Source organism: Manacus candei, unplaced genomic scaffold (genome assembly GCF_025592945.1).
Source record: "Manacus candei isolate 608988 ecotype Guabito, Panama unplaced genomic scaffold, ASM2559294v1 h1tg000071l, whole genome shotgun sequence".
Taxonomy (NCBI): Eukaryota; Metazoa; Chordata; class Aves; order Passeriformes; family Pipridae; genus Manacus; species Manacus candei.
In genome coordinates, this window is record NW_026138119.1 from 3,642,320 (window position 1) to 3,659,197 (window position 16,878).

The 16,878-nt window shown below is 45.4% G+C and overlaps 1 protein-coding gene across 5 annotated transcripts in view; it reads left to right on the forward strand.

Annotated features, from left to right (window-relative positions):
* The window catches only part of BRD3 (bromodomain containing 3), a 45,537-nt gene that overhangs the window by 13,489 nt on the left and 15,170 nt on the right, over positions 1-16,878 (forward strand). For all 5 annotated transcript variants that reach the window (XM_051807637.1, XM_051807636.1, XM_051807638.1 and 2 more), the window contains 4 exons: positions 12,218-12,544; positions 13,169-13,306; positions 14,264-14,411; positions 15,894-16,108. In XM_051807637.1, coding sequence (XP_051663597.1) covers positions 12,344-12,544; positions 13,169-13,306; positions 14,264-14,411; positions 15,894-16,108 — 702 coding nt within the window. In that variant the 5' untranslated portion in view covers positions 12,218-12,343. The remainder of the gene's footprint in view (positions 1-12,217; positions 12,545-13,168; positions 13,307-14,263; positions 14,412-15,893; positions 16,109-16,878) is intronic.

A 16,878-nucleotide genomic window follows, 5' to 3' on the forward strand; every position in this document is an offset into this window, starting at 1 on the left:
GGGCAGAGGAGTCTTTTCTCCTTTCTTGGGACCAGGGCTTCACTTTCTCCTCTCCACCAGCAATGCAACAGGTGTAGCAAAGACAATCTGAGGTGAAATTTTTGTGCTTGGAGGACCAACCTGGAACAAAATGCCCTGGCTGAACTGATTCCATTTAGCTTCAAACTTTGAGTTTTAGACTCAGACGTGATTGACACTGGTTTGCTTTGGGAATTATCCTTGTTTGCTTCTGCCTTTCCTTTAAAAAGAGAGAGGCAGGGACAGGAAAGGATTGCAGTTTTCCTTGAGAGCTGTTCCACTCTTGAAGTTGGAGCACTTCACTGACACAGTTGCACTGATATCTGTGCAGAGGACTCGTGCCCTGACACTATTGTAGAGGCCAAATACAACATGTACTGAAGAAAAAGCATATTTTTCCTTCTGTAACTTTATCTTTTCAACTGCTCCACTTATCCTTGTGTAACACCACAGAGGGTGCCTGGTTGGGGACCCGCTGGTATGGCCATGCCAAGATAAATCTATTTTCTAAAACTGCCCTGGTCAATCGGTTTGGCCATAGGCAAGTGCAGAGTTTGCAGTCCAGAGCTTTTTGCTGGGAGGGGGTGTAGGATGTAGCTGCCTTTTTGCTTACCAAGGCTGGTTTAGGAACTGTGTTGTGCTGTGAGCTGTAGTGAAAGTGATAAGCTGAGCACGTGTGTGTGTGTGTGTTCTGAACTGTCTGTGCAAGAATTGTGTCTGGGTTTAGTGGAGAATGCTGTTCCTTATTGGAAAGCATTGCTTTTTTGCAACTTTCCTGTTAGTTAGAGTCTGAAATAGTGTTGAAGTGCAGGTCTTCAAGATGCCATGTGAAAGAGGGAATGCTCCCCTAAGTTTCCCCTGGAGTAAGAGCCTGTGTGCCCAAAGTGTGTTCCTCTCCTAGGCAGGAATTAGCCATATAGGAATAAACTGGGATACTTGTGTCCACACTGTAATGGTCATACTTGCTTTGACTTGAACTTCATCCATATGCAGGAGCTTTGAGAGGCTTAGGGTTTATCTGTCCTAAGCTGTGGGTGCTCTCAGCAGGACTGTGCTGGGAAAGCTGAGCTCCTCCTGTGAGGAGTCTGTCCTTCTGCCCAGAGCAGCGTTCCCTGGGTGTCTGAGGCAGTAGGGAGCACCTTCTCTTCTCTTCCTGAAACAGCACCCTCTATTCCCTGTGTAGGGAGGGGTAATAGACTTTAAGATCCAAATTTTTCCCTTTCCCGCGGACTGTTTGAGGGTTTAAATCAGATGCATAAACTCCAAGACAGCAAAAGTTGCTTTGATACTCTCTGAGGGTATGACAGCAGCTTAGCTACCACAGTTTGTTCACACCTCAGCTGACCTGGAACTTCCTTGCATAGCTGAGCAAGTTTGTGGATCTACCCAAGCTTAGCAAAACCACTTTTCATCGGAAATAGTAGACCCCGTACAGCCTTTTGCACTTGTGTGACTATGTTTGCTTTGAGTTAACACATTGAGTTATTCTGGGACAACATGCTTGTTCAAACACAAGGCACTTCAGTTGGTTTGGAAGCAGATTAAGCCGAGTTGGAGGGAGCATGCACAGGGGACAAGTGGGGGGCCTTAAATTTTCGTGGCAAGTGGCTGCTGCTCTGTCAGCAAAGCTGCAATAACTACCTTGGTGGGTGGGTGCACTTGCTCTGCCCCATTACCAGAGATAATGTTACTGTGGCTCAGCTAACAAGCAGTATATTTATGTCATGGTAATTCAATCACTTTCATTTCATTCTTCATCCCCGTAAACTGACTTGATTGTCATATATTGATTTTTATGGGAAAGATGCAGTGCTGTAGTTGTAAACCCAGAGCATGATCTTAACCAGTGGCAGCTCATCCATTCTTACCACACTTGTGATGCTTCTCCTCCTGAAATGAATCTGTTCTTCTACAGAAGAGTAGCTTTAATCATTTAAATATGTAAAAAGAAATTTAAAAGCGAAGTAGGAGAAAGTGGCACAAGAAGAGGGTAAAGGAGGTCTGTTGATGAAGGTGTTTTCTGTAATGAATCACTTTGGTTCTGCTGTGTGTAGTGGAATGCTTCTAACAAGTTAACAGACGGATGTGTGTCTGTTTATTGGAAGTCTGTTGATGTTTGCAGGGAGCTGCCCCTAAGGATAACATCTGTAGCACTTGTAAATGATATTAATAATGCTGATATATGGCCTTGCAGTAGTGGTGGTGTAAGGGAGAATTGCAGTGTCAGTTATTAGGCACACAGAGCAGAAAACAACCCTTTAAATGGGTAATACAGAGGAATTAAGTGCTATTTGCAAGGGCTCTGTATTTTATACTTTGCTCAGAGTGCTTTTTGTCCTTAGTTTGATTAAGAGGAGGCAATCTTCCTGTTCCATGTAGCCTTTTAAACTCAGTTGGAAGTGGAATTTGACTGTATCTAAACCCCCCCCTCCCTAAAGGTGTCACAAAGGGCCTCTTGGGTGTTGTGGTTTATCTTTTAGAAACGTATTTAAAGAGCACTGGACTGTGGGGAAAGGGATAAAGCAGATGGCAGTTTGAGCTTTGCACTTTCTTTTGGTGACTGTTAGTGTTGTACTTAGTAAAGAAGTTGTTTCCAGAATCCCAAGTGATGCTATTTGAACACCTTGTAAATACAGGTTCTTCTGTGTGTTTGCTTTTTATTTTCCCTTAATATTTAGTACAACCCTAACACTGAGAAAGGACTAATCTATAAATGCGTGGGAAAAGGCTAATGACTTTAATTGTAGATGGCAGTGGAAATATTCACATCCCCATTTTACAAGTGGGGAACTGACAATTGCAGTGTGGGGTGCCAGAACTGAGCTGAGGTGTCAGCAGGCTGGTTTGTAGCTGTTTTTTTTTTTGTAATTCTGTGCAGGTACAGCAGATGCTTGGAGATGCTCTGCCCAGCAGGGAAGCAGTCAAGCTCTTGTGGCTTTTTCTTTTCTTTTTTAGCCTTTTCTTCAGAAAGCTTTGTGTCCAATAATTTCTCCTTTTGAAAATCAAAGTGCAGAAAAAGAAACAATCAGGGCAAAACCTGTTGTGGAAAGACTGTGTGTAATTTATTCACTATATGCTGAATCAAACAGAGGGAGCTTGAGGTTTTTTCCTTATACTGTGAAAGTACACAGAGCACCATATGCTGATTATAAAGGGGAAGGGCTGACTTTTTCAGAACACAAATGTTTACCTGTGCAGATCACATCCTTTAAAAAGCAGAAAACGAGGGCCCTGTGAGGGTGCAGACATCCAACAATCCCATCAGCTCTGGAGGCTGTGCGGGTGTTGCCACGTTTTGCTTTACTGGGTGTACCTAAATGCTTCTGCTGTGCACGTATCAGCTTAAACTTGGGTCAGTGCCAGAGCGTGGGGGTTTCTCTGCTCTTTTATTTTGTTTGTGTTTTTAATCATTTCACTGAAATATGGTTTGCTGACCTGAAGTTGGCAGAACGGTTTTCAGGAGTCGCAGGATGAATCGTCAGCGGTAACACTCGTTGAAGTAGGAGGGTTATGGTGCTCTTAGTCTGCAGTTAGAGAAGTAGGCTGGTTGTGTATGATCCAGCATTTAACAGCAGCCTGTGGTCAATCACATTTTCAAATTACATGAAATGGGAAGCTTTAGCTTCTATCTCCTCACTCAGTTCATTCCTCCTCACTTCTAACTTCCTCTGTGTTTTGGTTTCTCCCAGAGGGTGTAGATTAGCTCCCTGTTTCCTCGTGCAGTTTATCTGCTCAGTATATTTGTATCTGTGTCTTTCCAGTATCTGTATTTGTATCTGTTTCAGTTTCGTTTCCTGAAGGAATGTAAGCAGCAGGAGCCCAAGGCTGACTTCTGCTGAAGCCACTGAGTATCAGGTTGAGACTATTCAGCATTATCATCCAACACTGAAATGATTAACAGCCTCAACCTGCTGCTTCACTTAGATGGTGTGTCCAGGATGGACCTGTTGCTCCTGGACTTGTAGCTCTGTGGTTTCTTCTTAGCAGCTCTCAGCAAGGGAGATTTTCCTCTGTTACTCTGTGTGCTGTGACAGTATTGCCTGATGAGTGGTGGGCAAGCAGGAATTCAGAGATTCCCTGCCACTGAGATCTGTTGCAAGCAAGTTCACAGTGAAGGAACATCATCCTGACACACACTTTCAGTCTCCTACTTTCAGAGCAGTTGATGATGCTGAGATGAAGGATTGCTCAGGAAGGGTGACTGTGGTTCAAACCCAGGTAACAAATGGATTTGTGGTTCTGGTTGGTCCTGAAGTATGGATTTGAATGCATAAACGAGGGTAAGCAGAGGTGGAACAGTAGATTGTGTCCATCTGTGAAGTTTAAAGTGATAATATGAGAAACATGGAGAGGTGGAATAACAGAGAAGGCATCTATCAGGCAGCATTTGAGCCAGTTCTGAATTTGCACAACTGGCCAATTGAAGAAGTTGTGACTGTTCAGTGGAGGCTTTTGCTGTGCCCATCAGCAAGGCTTGAGTTTGGGATGGCCAAACCTTTTTTCCCCTCCTTGGCTGACTCTGATGGTGATTCCTTTTCTTGACTAGGCTGCATTTCTTTTTGTGCTCTTTTAGCAAATGTGATGGAAGAGAACAACATCTCCATGCTTCTGCACACCTTGTGCTTGTGTGGTGGGACTTCTCTAGCAGGGTTCTCCTGCAGGGAGAGGAGGCATCTTCAGGGCATTGATTAGATCAGTTCTCATTGCTATTGTAACTGAGACAGTGGGAACATCCACACATCTGATCAGTCTGATGAGACTCTCCAGCCCCAGATACCCAGCACTGAACCCCCTTTGTTATTTTACCTGTCTGTAACAGGCAGCTGGAGAAGGGGTTGACCCAGGTAAAGAAGCCAGAAAGTGCAGAGAGCTTGAGTAAGTCTTCCTTAGAAAGAGATTTATCTTGATTGACCAATTAGTTGTATCTTGTAGGTGATAAATCTGCAAAACCCACTGTGGTGAGGTGCTGAGCCACAGGGACCATGCAGCTTATCGAGGGGCAGAGTTCCTTAGCACTTTGCAGGATCAGGCTTGAAGTGGTTCCTGAATCACAGAGGACTGAGCTGCTGCCTGTGTTGTGGTTTGTACTGTGCTTCCAATGTGCTCTCAGCCACGTTCCTGCCTCCATGAGGTCCCCTGCCCCCCCATCCTGCTCCTGACATGTTGAGAGCTCGTATGGTATGTGGCCATGTGCCAGCACCTTCCCAGCACTTCCTTTTTGCCTGATGTCCAGGGCTGCAGGGCTTCTGCTGCACGTGGGCTTTTGGGAAGCTGCAGTAACCCCTGCAAGTGCTAGAAGTTGTCAAATAGGAGTGCAGTGGGTTGCACTGCACTGGAAAAGAGAGAAAATATGCTCTGAAGCAGGTTCTCCTCTTTCCCTCTAAATCATGACTCCCTGCTGTCTGGCTTTTCTCTGGCTCTGCCCCCAGTTAGGTGTTGTGGGTTCAGCCCTGTGGGTCACACAAGGTAATTTCATTGCATCTCCACCTTTCCCCTCTGGGAAGAAATGGCACGAGCAGACTCTGCCCAGACATGTGGTTATCCCAAACATTTCCCTTTTTATGCCAAATCTCTCTTATGAAACAGCCCAATGTTTTTTTTTTTTCCCACTGCCATAAAGATAATTGGTGTATCTTGTGAGAGGCACAACCACCAACATTTTCCTGTAAAGAACCCACCCATTCCCATCCTGTTGATTTGACTCTGCCTTCCCAGAGTGTGGATGTGCAAGCCACCAGCTGCTCCAAGGACTTTAAAACCTGTTCATAGAGGCTTATTTATTACAACTAAGCATTTGTTAACTTTTTCATTATATGTGTCACCCAGTTAATTTGCTGAAGTGTCTCCTGGCAGATTTTTTGCAAGTCCAGTTCAGTTTATCTCACACATCTCAGTCCAGTCCTTACTGCAGAGTCAGGTCTCGAATCTGGCTGAACTCTTTCAATCAGGAATCCAACACAGAGTAAGCTCTATAACCACTCACACTTTTCCTTCCTCCTGTAGCCTTGTTAACTGTGTAACTCAGGAGCTTGCACAAAACCAACATATGTTGGAGTTAAAATTTGTCTCCAGTGTTTTCAGAGGACCGCAAAAAGCAGGGCTGGAAGAGATGTCCAGAGGTCATCCTGTCCTCCCTAATGCAAAGCAAGGTCAACCATACCTAATCCATTACTGAGGCTGGTCACTTAGAACTGTTCTCAAAAGCCAGTTCAAAGCTATGAAAATGAACTTGTTTTAGTGTGAAACATCACCCCCTGCACTTGAACCTGCAGCCTTTAGAAAGCAGTTGAGCCCCATATGATTTGTGTGTTGCAGGAAGTATGTGACCTGCATTTAAATTCTTGCTCTGACTTGATCAGAAGTGCTTCCCATGGAATTGGCAACTTGAGGGAGAGAAATACTCTGGCCTGTGATTATCAGAAAGACCATCCCTTTATTTGAGATACCTAATAGTGTTTATAAAAGTCTCCAGTGCTTTTATTCAAGTGACTTTTGGGTACCATTGAGTTTGAAGGCACAATGTGAGACATCTTAAAGTAGCATGATTTTCAGGGAGCATTGAGTGTGTAGCAGAACTGGAGGCCCTTGAAATTACCAGTTCTGGCTGATTCCTACCTACTGGTTAGGAACCCACAGGCTGCTTACTGAGGAAACACCTGCTCTTATAATAGCCAAGGAGAGACCAAGGGTGGGAAATCCATCTGCATAATCTGATGAGCATTAAACTAACCAAGTCAAAAGCCAAGCAATTGACTTAATCTGCTGTTGATCTTTTTTCCTTCCCTCATGCAGAGGTAAGTTCAGGACACTGCATCTCCCAGTCTCAGGATGTTATTAGGGCGGTGCTCAAAATAATATGCATGAAAAGCAAATCTCTGATGTGTGGAATTAATGATTTGGGAGACAACAAGGACAGCTTTCAGAGTGCAGAGCTGCAGTGTGCCATGGGGGCACTCACAAGCCAAACTCCCAGATCCTGCAGTGAAGCCAAGTGTAAATGCTTCATCCCCGAGTCCTGAAGGGGTGGCACATTGTGTGTATCGTGTGTGTGTGTGTCTGCCAGGGCTGTGTTGGCTGATAAAGCAACTCGTCTGTCTTTAAGTCTTGGTCTCAAATTGCAGATCCCTTGAGTTTGCAGGGGACATCCCTGTTAACATGGGGTTAGTAGGTAGTGAAAGCTGCCTGAAGCTCAGTTCCTATATGGGACTGTGAAGGGAAAGGAAAGCAGAGGAGAGGAGGAAAAGGATATCTGCCAGCTTTGTTTCCTTATGGAGGACCCTGGAGGAATGATGTAGCCCTTACTTTCTACAACCATAGAATGAAATAGGTGCAACCTTTAAATAATAATGTTATCTGACATAAAGGTCATGTTGAGGTTTAGTAGTATTGCTAAACCTCTCCTGCAGAGAAAGTCTGGGCAAGATGATCGTGGTTGAGCTGCTTCTTTGAGATGGGGAGTTGCATATGGTGGCAAATCTGACCAAACTTCCAACTATTGCTGCTGTCAGGGGAAAAGGGACCAAGCATCTCCTTCGGTGGCTGCAAGGAGCCGGTGTGGGGGAACAGTGCTTGGAGCAGCAGCACGAGGATGCCTGCTCCGAATGCCCTGCTGAGTCCCTGTGGATCTGGCTGCTGGCTCCATCCTACCTTAGAAAGGCTCAGTTGCTGCCTTTCGTGTCTGTGGGAGCAGTGCTGTTTCCCTGACACAGGGAATGAACACAGGGCCAGGCACCAGCCGGGCTCAGGACTCTGCTCTCAGCTCTGCCACTCGCTGGGTGGCCGTGGACAGGTCACCTCACTGTGGTGTAACGTTGTGAGCACCAGCTCTTTGAGGCTGGAACAGGGTCTTGTGTCTGCAGAGTGCAGAGTACCAAGGGACCTTGGTCTCTGCCCAGCTTCCATGTGCTACTGTAATGTAAATAATAGTGTGGAGATAACGATGAGGTCAAGGAACATCTCTTAAACTCGATAATTTTCCCCGATGGGAAGATTTATGTCACTGCTTCTGTCAGGGGCTGGAACTGCGCCAGATTTTGATCAGTGTCCAAGTAACCACACAGAAATACTAGACCAAGGACGGGGGGGGGAAAGGAGTTGTTGGTCTCTCCTGCTAACATAAAGATTGCTACCTCCTAATTTTGCAATCACAACAAATGCCATCCGGTCCTGCACGAACGGCAGCTCGGGAGGAGCCGTCCGTTAAACGCCGGGCACTGCCAGAGGAAGTGCAGGGCCGTTGGCTGGGGCAGCAGGAGTGCTGGCACACTGCACACTTCACAGGGCTTTATAGCTGCTTTTAAAATAGTCCCCACCACTGCAGACAGCCTGTGGGCTGCATCAGCCGAGTGAAATGTTCTCCTGCTAGTACAGGGAATTATTAACATGTTTTCTCCACGCCAACTGTCTCTCCGCTGACTGACCCATGCAAGCAACTCAATGAAAGAAAAGTCGGTTTTGTTTTTTTTTTTTTTTTTTAAAAATCCTCCCAACCCAGCTGGGTTTTTTTGATGACTGGTTTGGCTGAGGGTTGTGCCAAAGCCCACGGCCTTGCTGGATGCCACGCTGAGGTTGCAACTTAGCACAAAAGGACAGACTGAAACTTCAGAGAAGCAAGATTTATTTGAGGGTTTGGGTTTTGCTTTTAATTATCGTCTCAGACTGAATAAGAAGGAGGAGAAATGCTCAGTGTGGGAAGCAGTGTTCACTCTTCGTGTGTGACAGCACTTTAGGGTGTACTTTACATTTATAATATCAAAACTGTACTTGTGCAGCCAGAAAAATCAAGAACAGCTTCTGCTACTTGAACATTACAGGTCTGAGGAACAGGATAAGTAGTGACTTAAAAGTTAAAATTTAAGAAGCTATTACTCCAGGGCTAAAAGAAGTCCAACCTTAACCCCTCATTGGAAAGTGCACATGATGCCTGTGCCAAGGCTGGTTTTGGCAGTCTTTGCTCCAGGCTTGTACAGTACCTTGTACAGTGGTGTCCTGGATCACAGCAGGGCTCCCTAATAGTTTAAATATTTATTGATACTAGTGCAGTTTCAGTAGGTGCTGAAGTGCTTGGGCTAGAGCTGTGTATTTCAATTCTACTTGTAGTTACAGGACAATTTGGGTAAATTGCTTGGTTTGTGTGTTTGAGTCTACTTAAGTGTCCTCTTGGATGATTTGTGTGGTAAGCTGGGATGTCAGATGGTTGTGACTCTCACTTTCCTCATTTAATAAATGATGTCTCACAACCAGCAGATTTCTCAGGCAGGGCCATGACCTCTCAAATGCAGTATCACTGACTTTTGGACATTTTCAAAGCATTTTAACCCTCAGCTTGCAGAATCCTCATAGTGCTGCTTTTTGCTTTCTAAATTAATACCATTTTGAAACTTTAAAGGTGAAAGAATGGCTGTAGAAACAAACTTTTAAAGATTACAGAGTGATCCAGTATCAAAGCAGCTTCCCCAGCAAATGATGAGGAAAGCTGATGGACCGAGGGTTAAAGGGTCAGTGAGGCACATGCACATTAAAGCTGTATTTATGGCAGAACAGAAACTTCCAGTGCTGCCAAGATAGCCCAGGTAGCTTTTCCTCTCTTTCAGCTGCAGGATCCAGCATTTTAGTGCCAGTGCTGTTAAGAGGTTTGTAGCTACTTTTGGGTGTAATAACCAGTGAGTTGGAACGTGCAAATTAAAGAGGATCAGCTGTCCAGGGACTGCCTGACTTGGCTGTCGTGGTTCTGCCCCTCCTTCTTTTGGTAATGTTCTTAATTAAAATCCTTTCTGAGTAGTGTCACTGATGACTGTTACATCCTTCTTTTATGTGAACTGTACCAGCCTTGTTTAAGCTTGAGGATCAAAATGGGCATGTGGAGAGGCAGTGCCTGTCCCAGAGAGTTAACAGGCTGCTGGGTGGAGACAGAGAGGAGCAAAGGAGCTCCCACTATCTCCATGACACAGATGAGGAGCTGTGGTGTGAAGATACTGAACACCTTGGCTAAGGTCAGAGAGAAAGTCTGAGAGAGGCAGCAGCTAGATCTGTGGTTTTTTGAATTACAGTTCTGGGATTTAATAAAAATTAATTAAATACCCTTATCAAATGGAATATGAGAGGTAAGAGGGCATCAGGAACTTCAAGTGAAAAGAGAATCATATTTAGCCATAGGTTATTTAAAGGGAAGACTTAAGTTACACTGAGTAGTTTCAAACTTGTGACTGAAATGCTCTCTAGCAGTAGGAATTGCTCTCTGTGGGTGTTTTATTTCTCCTCAGTCCTTGCATTGGATTCAGTTTGTTAATCAAGAAGACAGCAAACAGAATGCTTCACTGGTGGTCACCAGGGGCCTGCAGCCAGTGTTGAGTATTCTTGGATGATGGATGTTGCTCACAGACCTTGGGGTCTGAAATCCATGCAGGGAGCTCCCCAGAAGGAGGCTGAGGGCAATTTCCTAATTATCTTTTTTGTTCTTAATTCTTTGTCTATTCCCCCCCCCCCCCCGATCTGAGGATTGAATTTTGCAATAATTTTGCTGCTGCTTTGACTTGATGGAACACCAGGAGAAAATGCTTCCTGAGTTTTATTCCAAATGCGAAATCCCAAGGAACAGCCTAGTTTTGAAATTCCTTACCCAGGGGATGCCAGCATCCCTCTTGGCTACTTGGTGATCACCATGACTCTCACCAGTACCATGATCAGATGAGGAACTAGTCCTTTTTGAGCTAAGCTGGACTCTTGAGTTATCAAAGAACAGGGTCCAGGGGCTTGATTACATGGCACAAGGAAGTCCCTGCTTTTTCTGCATCTTTGGAATATGGTGGGGCTCATGGACAAATGTTGGCAGTATCATAACCAGACTTGTCTGTTCCCTGCACATATCAGCACGTGTACTCACACAGGGGTTTATTTTAGGTTTTTAACAACTTCCTCCCTCTCTGCTGCAGATCTGTTTGTGTTTGTACACATCTATTTTTGTAAAGCTCCCCCCCCCAGTTAGGTATGTGTTTACTTTTTGCCTTCATCTAATCAGCAACTCAAAGGGTAAGTTGATGTTCTATATTTAGTCCAGATGTTCAGCAGAGATGATAAAGGCTGTATCAAAGCAGAGGTTTCTGGGTTTTTCCTGGGATGTCTCTCCTTCCTGTGTTACTGCAGGTTCTGTCTCTGCTCGTGTTTCTCAATGCAGCCCAGAAGCATATGTCAGTGAGAGTATTTGTATGGCTTTCTGAACTCATTTGAAATAATTTGCCTCTAGAAAGTGCTTGTGGTCTGTTTGCCATGAGAAGAGTAGCTGCAGTCCTGATGTGAGTTGAAATATCCAATGTTTATGGAAGATGACATAGAAAAGCTGTTTACCATATGGTACACAAGGCACGGTGATACTGGGCTATTTTTACCCCTGCAGTTTGCTGGGGGAAAACCAGAATACAATAATGCAATTTATGTATTCTACTGTATTTCATATGTGCTTTTAAGAGAGAACATGACAGTGTTCTCTTAGCCAGGGATATAACATCAATTATTATTTATATTGAGCCTGTATCTTGAAACTTTGGTACAAAACTAGGGTCAAAACCAGCCAGGTACATGCAGTAAGAGGCATACTAAGACATTTATGAGATTCAGATCACTTCAAGTTAAGCTGTTTCTGGTGACACCTCTCATTCACAGCATTTCCCTCTGTCCTTTCTTTTCATTTCCCTGGATCGAGGTCCTCTGGCAGCTGTTGTCTGCTCTTGATTATGGGACTTTAGACTAAGCATTGCACCAGAGTAGAGACTTGTAAGCTGACTCAGTGCCAGGCAGCGTGGGTCTAGAGACAATGCAGTTCAGTTTACACGGAGCTGGAAGCTATGGATTTAGTATCTTGGATCAGTGCATTCATGGGAGTCTGCATTACATCCTAACTGTACTCCCTAACTGCATCCTTAGGTTGCCCCAAGTGTTTTCTTGACATGAAAATGCTCTCTGAGCCAGATAAAGCAAGGACTAGTCCCATGAAGCTTTCTGTCTCTCTGCAGGCTTTGAATTTGGGAATTGCTGTTCTGCTGTCTCTGGGGTCTTGACCTGTGCCCATCATCAAGATAAACTGTGTCACAGGGAATGAATCCGCCGGGGTGAAGAGCCCGAGTTCAAACACTCTTAACAGCAGAATTGTCTCTGAGGTGCCTACTTCAAGTGTCTGTATTTACACATTGCCCTCTTCCTCTAGTTTGCTCTAGGTTGTATGGTTGGACCCTGGAAATGGGATGTCAGTCCCGTTCAGGGAGCATAAAGGAAGAAAGAAAATCCCCCCGTTGCTGCTGCCGTAACAGCGAGTGAGAGCCCGAGCGGGAAGATGTCGACAGTCACATCAGCAATCCAGGCTCCTCAGGGCCCTGTGAACCCGCCGCCTCCGGAGGTGACTAATCCTAATAAGCCTGGCCGGAAGACCAACCAACTGCAATATATGCAAAATGTTGTGGTGAAGACCTTGTGGAAGCATCAGTTTGCCTGGCCTTTCTACCAGCCTGTTGATGCAATTAAATTGAATTTGCCGGTAGGTTTCTGTCGCCTTCTGCTCGGTGTTGTGTTCCTGGAAAGCTTTGTTTTGGTGAGGTCGGTTTTCTGATTGCCCTGGCGTGGAAATATTGGTGCCTGACATCACACTGGAGGGTTGGGCTCAGAATGTGGCATTGGTGCCATGATGAGAAAATGACAGTGCATAGCCCCTGTGCCCCTCCAGGCTAATCACAGCCTCTGCAGATGCTTGGGACCAGCCCAGGGAGAAACTGGGTTAAGCCTTTTAAACTGGTGGAAGCCTTTTAAAGGCCAAAATGCTCTTAAAAGAGAGACTGAAACTTTTAGCACAGTTTTAGCCAGGGCTGGCACTGATAAACTTCTGTAAGTGCCAGGGGCAGCCTTTTAGAAAGTTTAAAGTGCTGATTCCCAGACTGGTGGTTGTGGAAGGAGCTCAGGTGCTTTGTAGTCAAGTTTGTAATAATGATAGACTAAAACAATAGAAATTAAAAAATAAATTGCTATATATATTTACATTTACAATTTCCACAAAAATTGGGGTGTGTTTTTTGAGAGGGGGAGTGAGGAGAAAGCAGGTATTGGAGGAAGATGTGATCAACCCTCTGTATCAGGAGATGTAACATCTTTCCTGTTTTTCCAACAGGATTATCACAAAATAATAAAAAACCCCATGGACATGGGGACGATCAAGAAGCGCCTGGAACACAACTACTACTGGAGTGCCAGTGAATGTATGCAGGATTTCAACACCATGTTTACAAACTGTTACATTTATAACAAGGTAAAGAGCCTAAAGAGCCCAGACAGACCCAGCTACCACTGTTACTCTGCAGGTTTTGAGCAGGGCCGGCTCCGGGCCCTCCTTGCAAGGGTTTGAAGTGCCACTAATTGCAACCACATTACTTGAAATGCACAAAGCTGTCTTTGTGCTTCGCCTTTCTTCCCCCAGACTAGTTAAAATGGCAAATATGCCTTTCAATTATAGGTAGATTTCTGATCTGGGGTCATGTAGCGAGTTTTTGCTCCTTTTATTTTCAGTTAAGAATTCTTTGAGGTGAGCTGCAGTTCATGCAGTGCTCTGCAGGTGTTTTGTGATGCTTTAGTGCTGTGCTACACTGACTGGCAGTAAATAGTGTCTGCAGCAGGGAACAGTTCAGGAAGCATAACTCTGTTCTTTGACTCTGTCTCCATATATATGTTCATACTTACACACATTTAGAATGCTTATTATTATTATTTTTGGGTTTGGCTTGTTTGCTGTTTTGTTAGGTTGTTAAAGGCCTCTATTCTTTGTATTATGTTTTCTAGTCGTTTGTCATCATTGACCCAGACTGGAGAACAGCTGAAATAAACAAATTAATTAGTTTGAGCCACAGAATATGTGTTTAGACTCTTCCTTTGGACCTGCTGGCAAGCAGGGGAGGACAGCTCATCTGTTCCAGTTTGCTGCTTCCATGCTGTTGCACAGGATGCTGGTTATCAGGCTCCTACTGGAAGTCCTGATAACTCTCTGGATGCAGTGTACTTAGGGGCTGTAATTATTGCATGCTAGAGCAGAATAGAAGAGCAGGAGGGACGAAAAAAGGCATGCAAGGAGGGGGAAGAGCTAATCTGTTTGTTTTTGGAGTTTGAATACCATAATTTATTTGAAGAGCAGTGTCATCAGGGTTTTCAAAGCCTGATCTTGAATCTCTCTGCTTCAAATATGATACAGCATGGACTCTTCTTCTTTCTGCAGCCCACAGACGACATTGTCCTCATGGCCCAAGCCCTGGAGAAGATATTTCTGCAGAAGGTTGCCCAGATGCCTCAGGAGGAAGTGGAGTTACTACCCCCAATTCCTAAAGGCAAAGGTCGCAAGCCGTCAGCGGGCACCCAGAGTGCAGGTATTGACCCACCCAGGGACAGGGGGTGTCAGGAGCTGTTGCTGAGACCTGGCCCACCTTCCAAGCTGCTTGACTTGCCACCTGTGACTTGCCCATCCACGCACTTCAGTGAGGGAGGACAGTGCTGTTGCTTCCTGTGTGCAAAAAAGAAATCAAGGCAAGAAAAGGCAAGGTAGTCAGATGTGCCAGTCTGCTGCCAGTGCCAGACCATGGCATAGAAGGCCTGTACAGATTTGAGTTTTTACAGCTCACCCTGGGTCTTGGCAGAAATCTGACACAGCAAAGACCTGGACTCAAATCTTGCCACTCCCCTAAACCCTGTATAATGGTTTTTTTTTTTTGCACACACAGTTGCAATATCCTAGAATTAAAGTTTGATCAACAGAAGAGATTTATTAAGCCATTGCAGAGGGCTGTGCAGACCATTACATGTCAGTGGAAACTAAGTTTAGTTCAGCTTACCTAGAGTTGATTTTAAATGGATTTCGGACTAAAATGTCTAAGCATGGTAAAATAGTTCATAAAGGAGCTTGTGTTGCAATTTTTTCTTTCTCTAAACAAGGTCTGATTGTCTCTCTGGGAAAGTCAACTGTTCCTCTGTTTTCCCACATCTCAGGTCCTAAATGGAGCTATAACTTTATCCAAGCTCAGAGAAATTTGTGATGATGTGTCTTTTCAACATCCCTTGATAAAAGCTGCTCTAAAACGTAGAAAAGGTTTGCTACTTTGGTTATTAGTTACTAGGTTTGTCCCCTTTAACATTACACTAGCAAGCAGTTCTTTAACAGTCCAGGTATAGCATCAGAGACATTCAGGCTATCAGAAGACTTAAGCTCTTCTTAGAATCACAGAATCATGGAATATCCTGAGTTTTAAGGGACTCACAAGGATCATTGAGTCCAGCTCCTGTCCCTGCACAGGGCAATCCCAGGAATCACACCATGTGTACTTGTGGCAAATCTGAAGTGCTTTGGACTCTTGGGTGTTTAGGTGGCTTAGGGGAGTGGTTGCTACCATTTGCATAGCATGAACCACCTCCCTCTGCTCCACCTTCTTGAGCTCCTGCTGTTTTGATGAATTCACTGTAGCTGTGAGGGCCTGAGAGGAGTGAGGACTGTCCCAGAGCAACACACACCCCATGTGCAAAGCTGGAAGTATTTTGCTTGCATGTGGCTTGTGGTGCGAGGACTTAGGTCAGATTTCTCATTTTTGTTGTGCCCTGGGTAACAGCACTGTGCAAATCACCGTGTCCTTTGTGCCCTGAGCTGGGAGCCCTTTGCCAAGCCCATGAGTGCACAGTCCAGTGGCACCACACAGAATATGCTGAGCTGGAAGGGACCCACAAGGATCATTGAGCCCAGCTCTTAGCCCTGCACAGGACATCCCCAAGAGTCCCACCGTGTTTCACTGTGTACCCAGTTGCCCTGTCAGCACCTGCAACCACCAGTTCGCTGCGGTGAGATTTCTCTTTATCCTCTGAAGGAGCTCAGCAAGCCGTGGCCGTGTCTTCCGTGTCTCCGCCGGCGCCGTTCCAGAGCGTCCCTCCAGCCGTGTCTCAGACGCCCGTCATTGCTGCCACCCCCGTGCCAACCATCACCTCCAATGTCCCGCCCGTCACTGCCCCCCCTGCCGCCGCCCCCCCTCCTCCTGCCGCTCCAATCATGCCCGTGGTGCCTCCCACGCCACCGGTCGTCAAGGTAAATGGAGAGCTCTTCCTCTGCTTCACAAGGCGACGTTGCTGAGCAGAGCTTGGGTTTCGTCCCCTCGCTGCTGCTTCTGCACGTTCCTCCTCTTCATGGGTGCCTCTGCCTCTCTGGACACTGTTGTCCCTTTGGGGTGAGCTCAGACAAGTGGTCACTGTTGAGTTTTAGGGGGTTCAGAAGAGTTTTGGCAGTTTCACCACACACCCCAGTCGAGGTGATGCCAACTGTGATTGCTCCAACCCAGTTCCAGGCTCTCCTTTGACCATGGCCTTCCCCAGTGCTGGTGCTCCAGGAACCAGAAGGCTGTTGGAGGTTCCTCCCATTTTTCACCAAAGCATCTCTTCCCACTGTAATTGAGCTCCTTGTTTTACTGGGACTGTTCCTTTAAGGTTTTTGGGCTCCAGCACTAGGAATGTTCCTCTCTGCTTTAAACCAGTTCAAGACAAGCCTGTCACTCCAGCTGGAGGAGAGTGATGTTGCCTGCAGGTTTTGGGTGCATTAGTTCTGTCTTCCCTACTGAGTAATCTTTTGGGAGTTGTCATTGGTGTTTTGCTATTTATTATGTTAATTTATGGGTAAACGAAAATGTTGCTCTAGATAATTGGAAATTTCTTAGCAAACTGTGTATTGCTTTAAAAATGATGAAAGCATAGCTCAGAGAAAGCTGGTGGGGTTTTTTCTAAACCGGGGAAGGAACTGCAACAGTACTGGTGAGGTCACTTGGACCAGAAAAACCACTTTTTTTTTTCCCTCCTTTTTTTTTT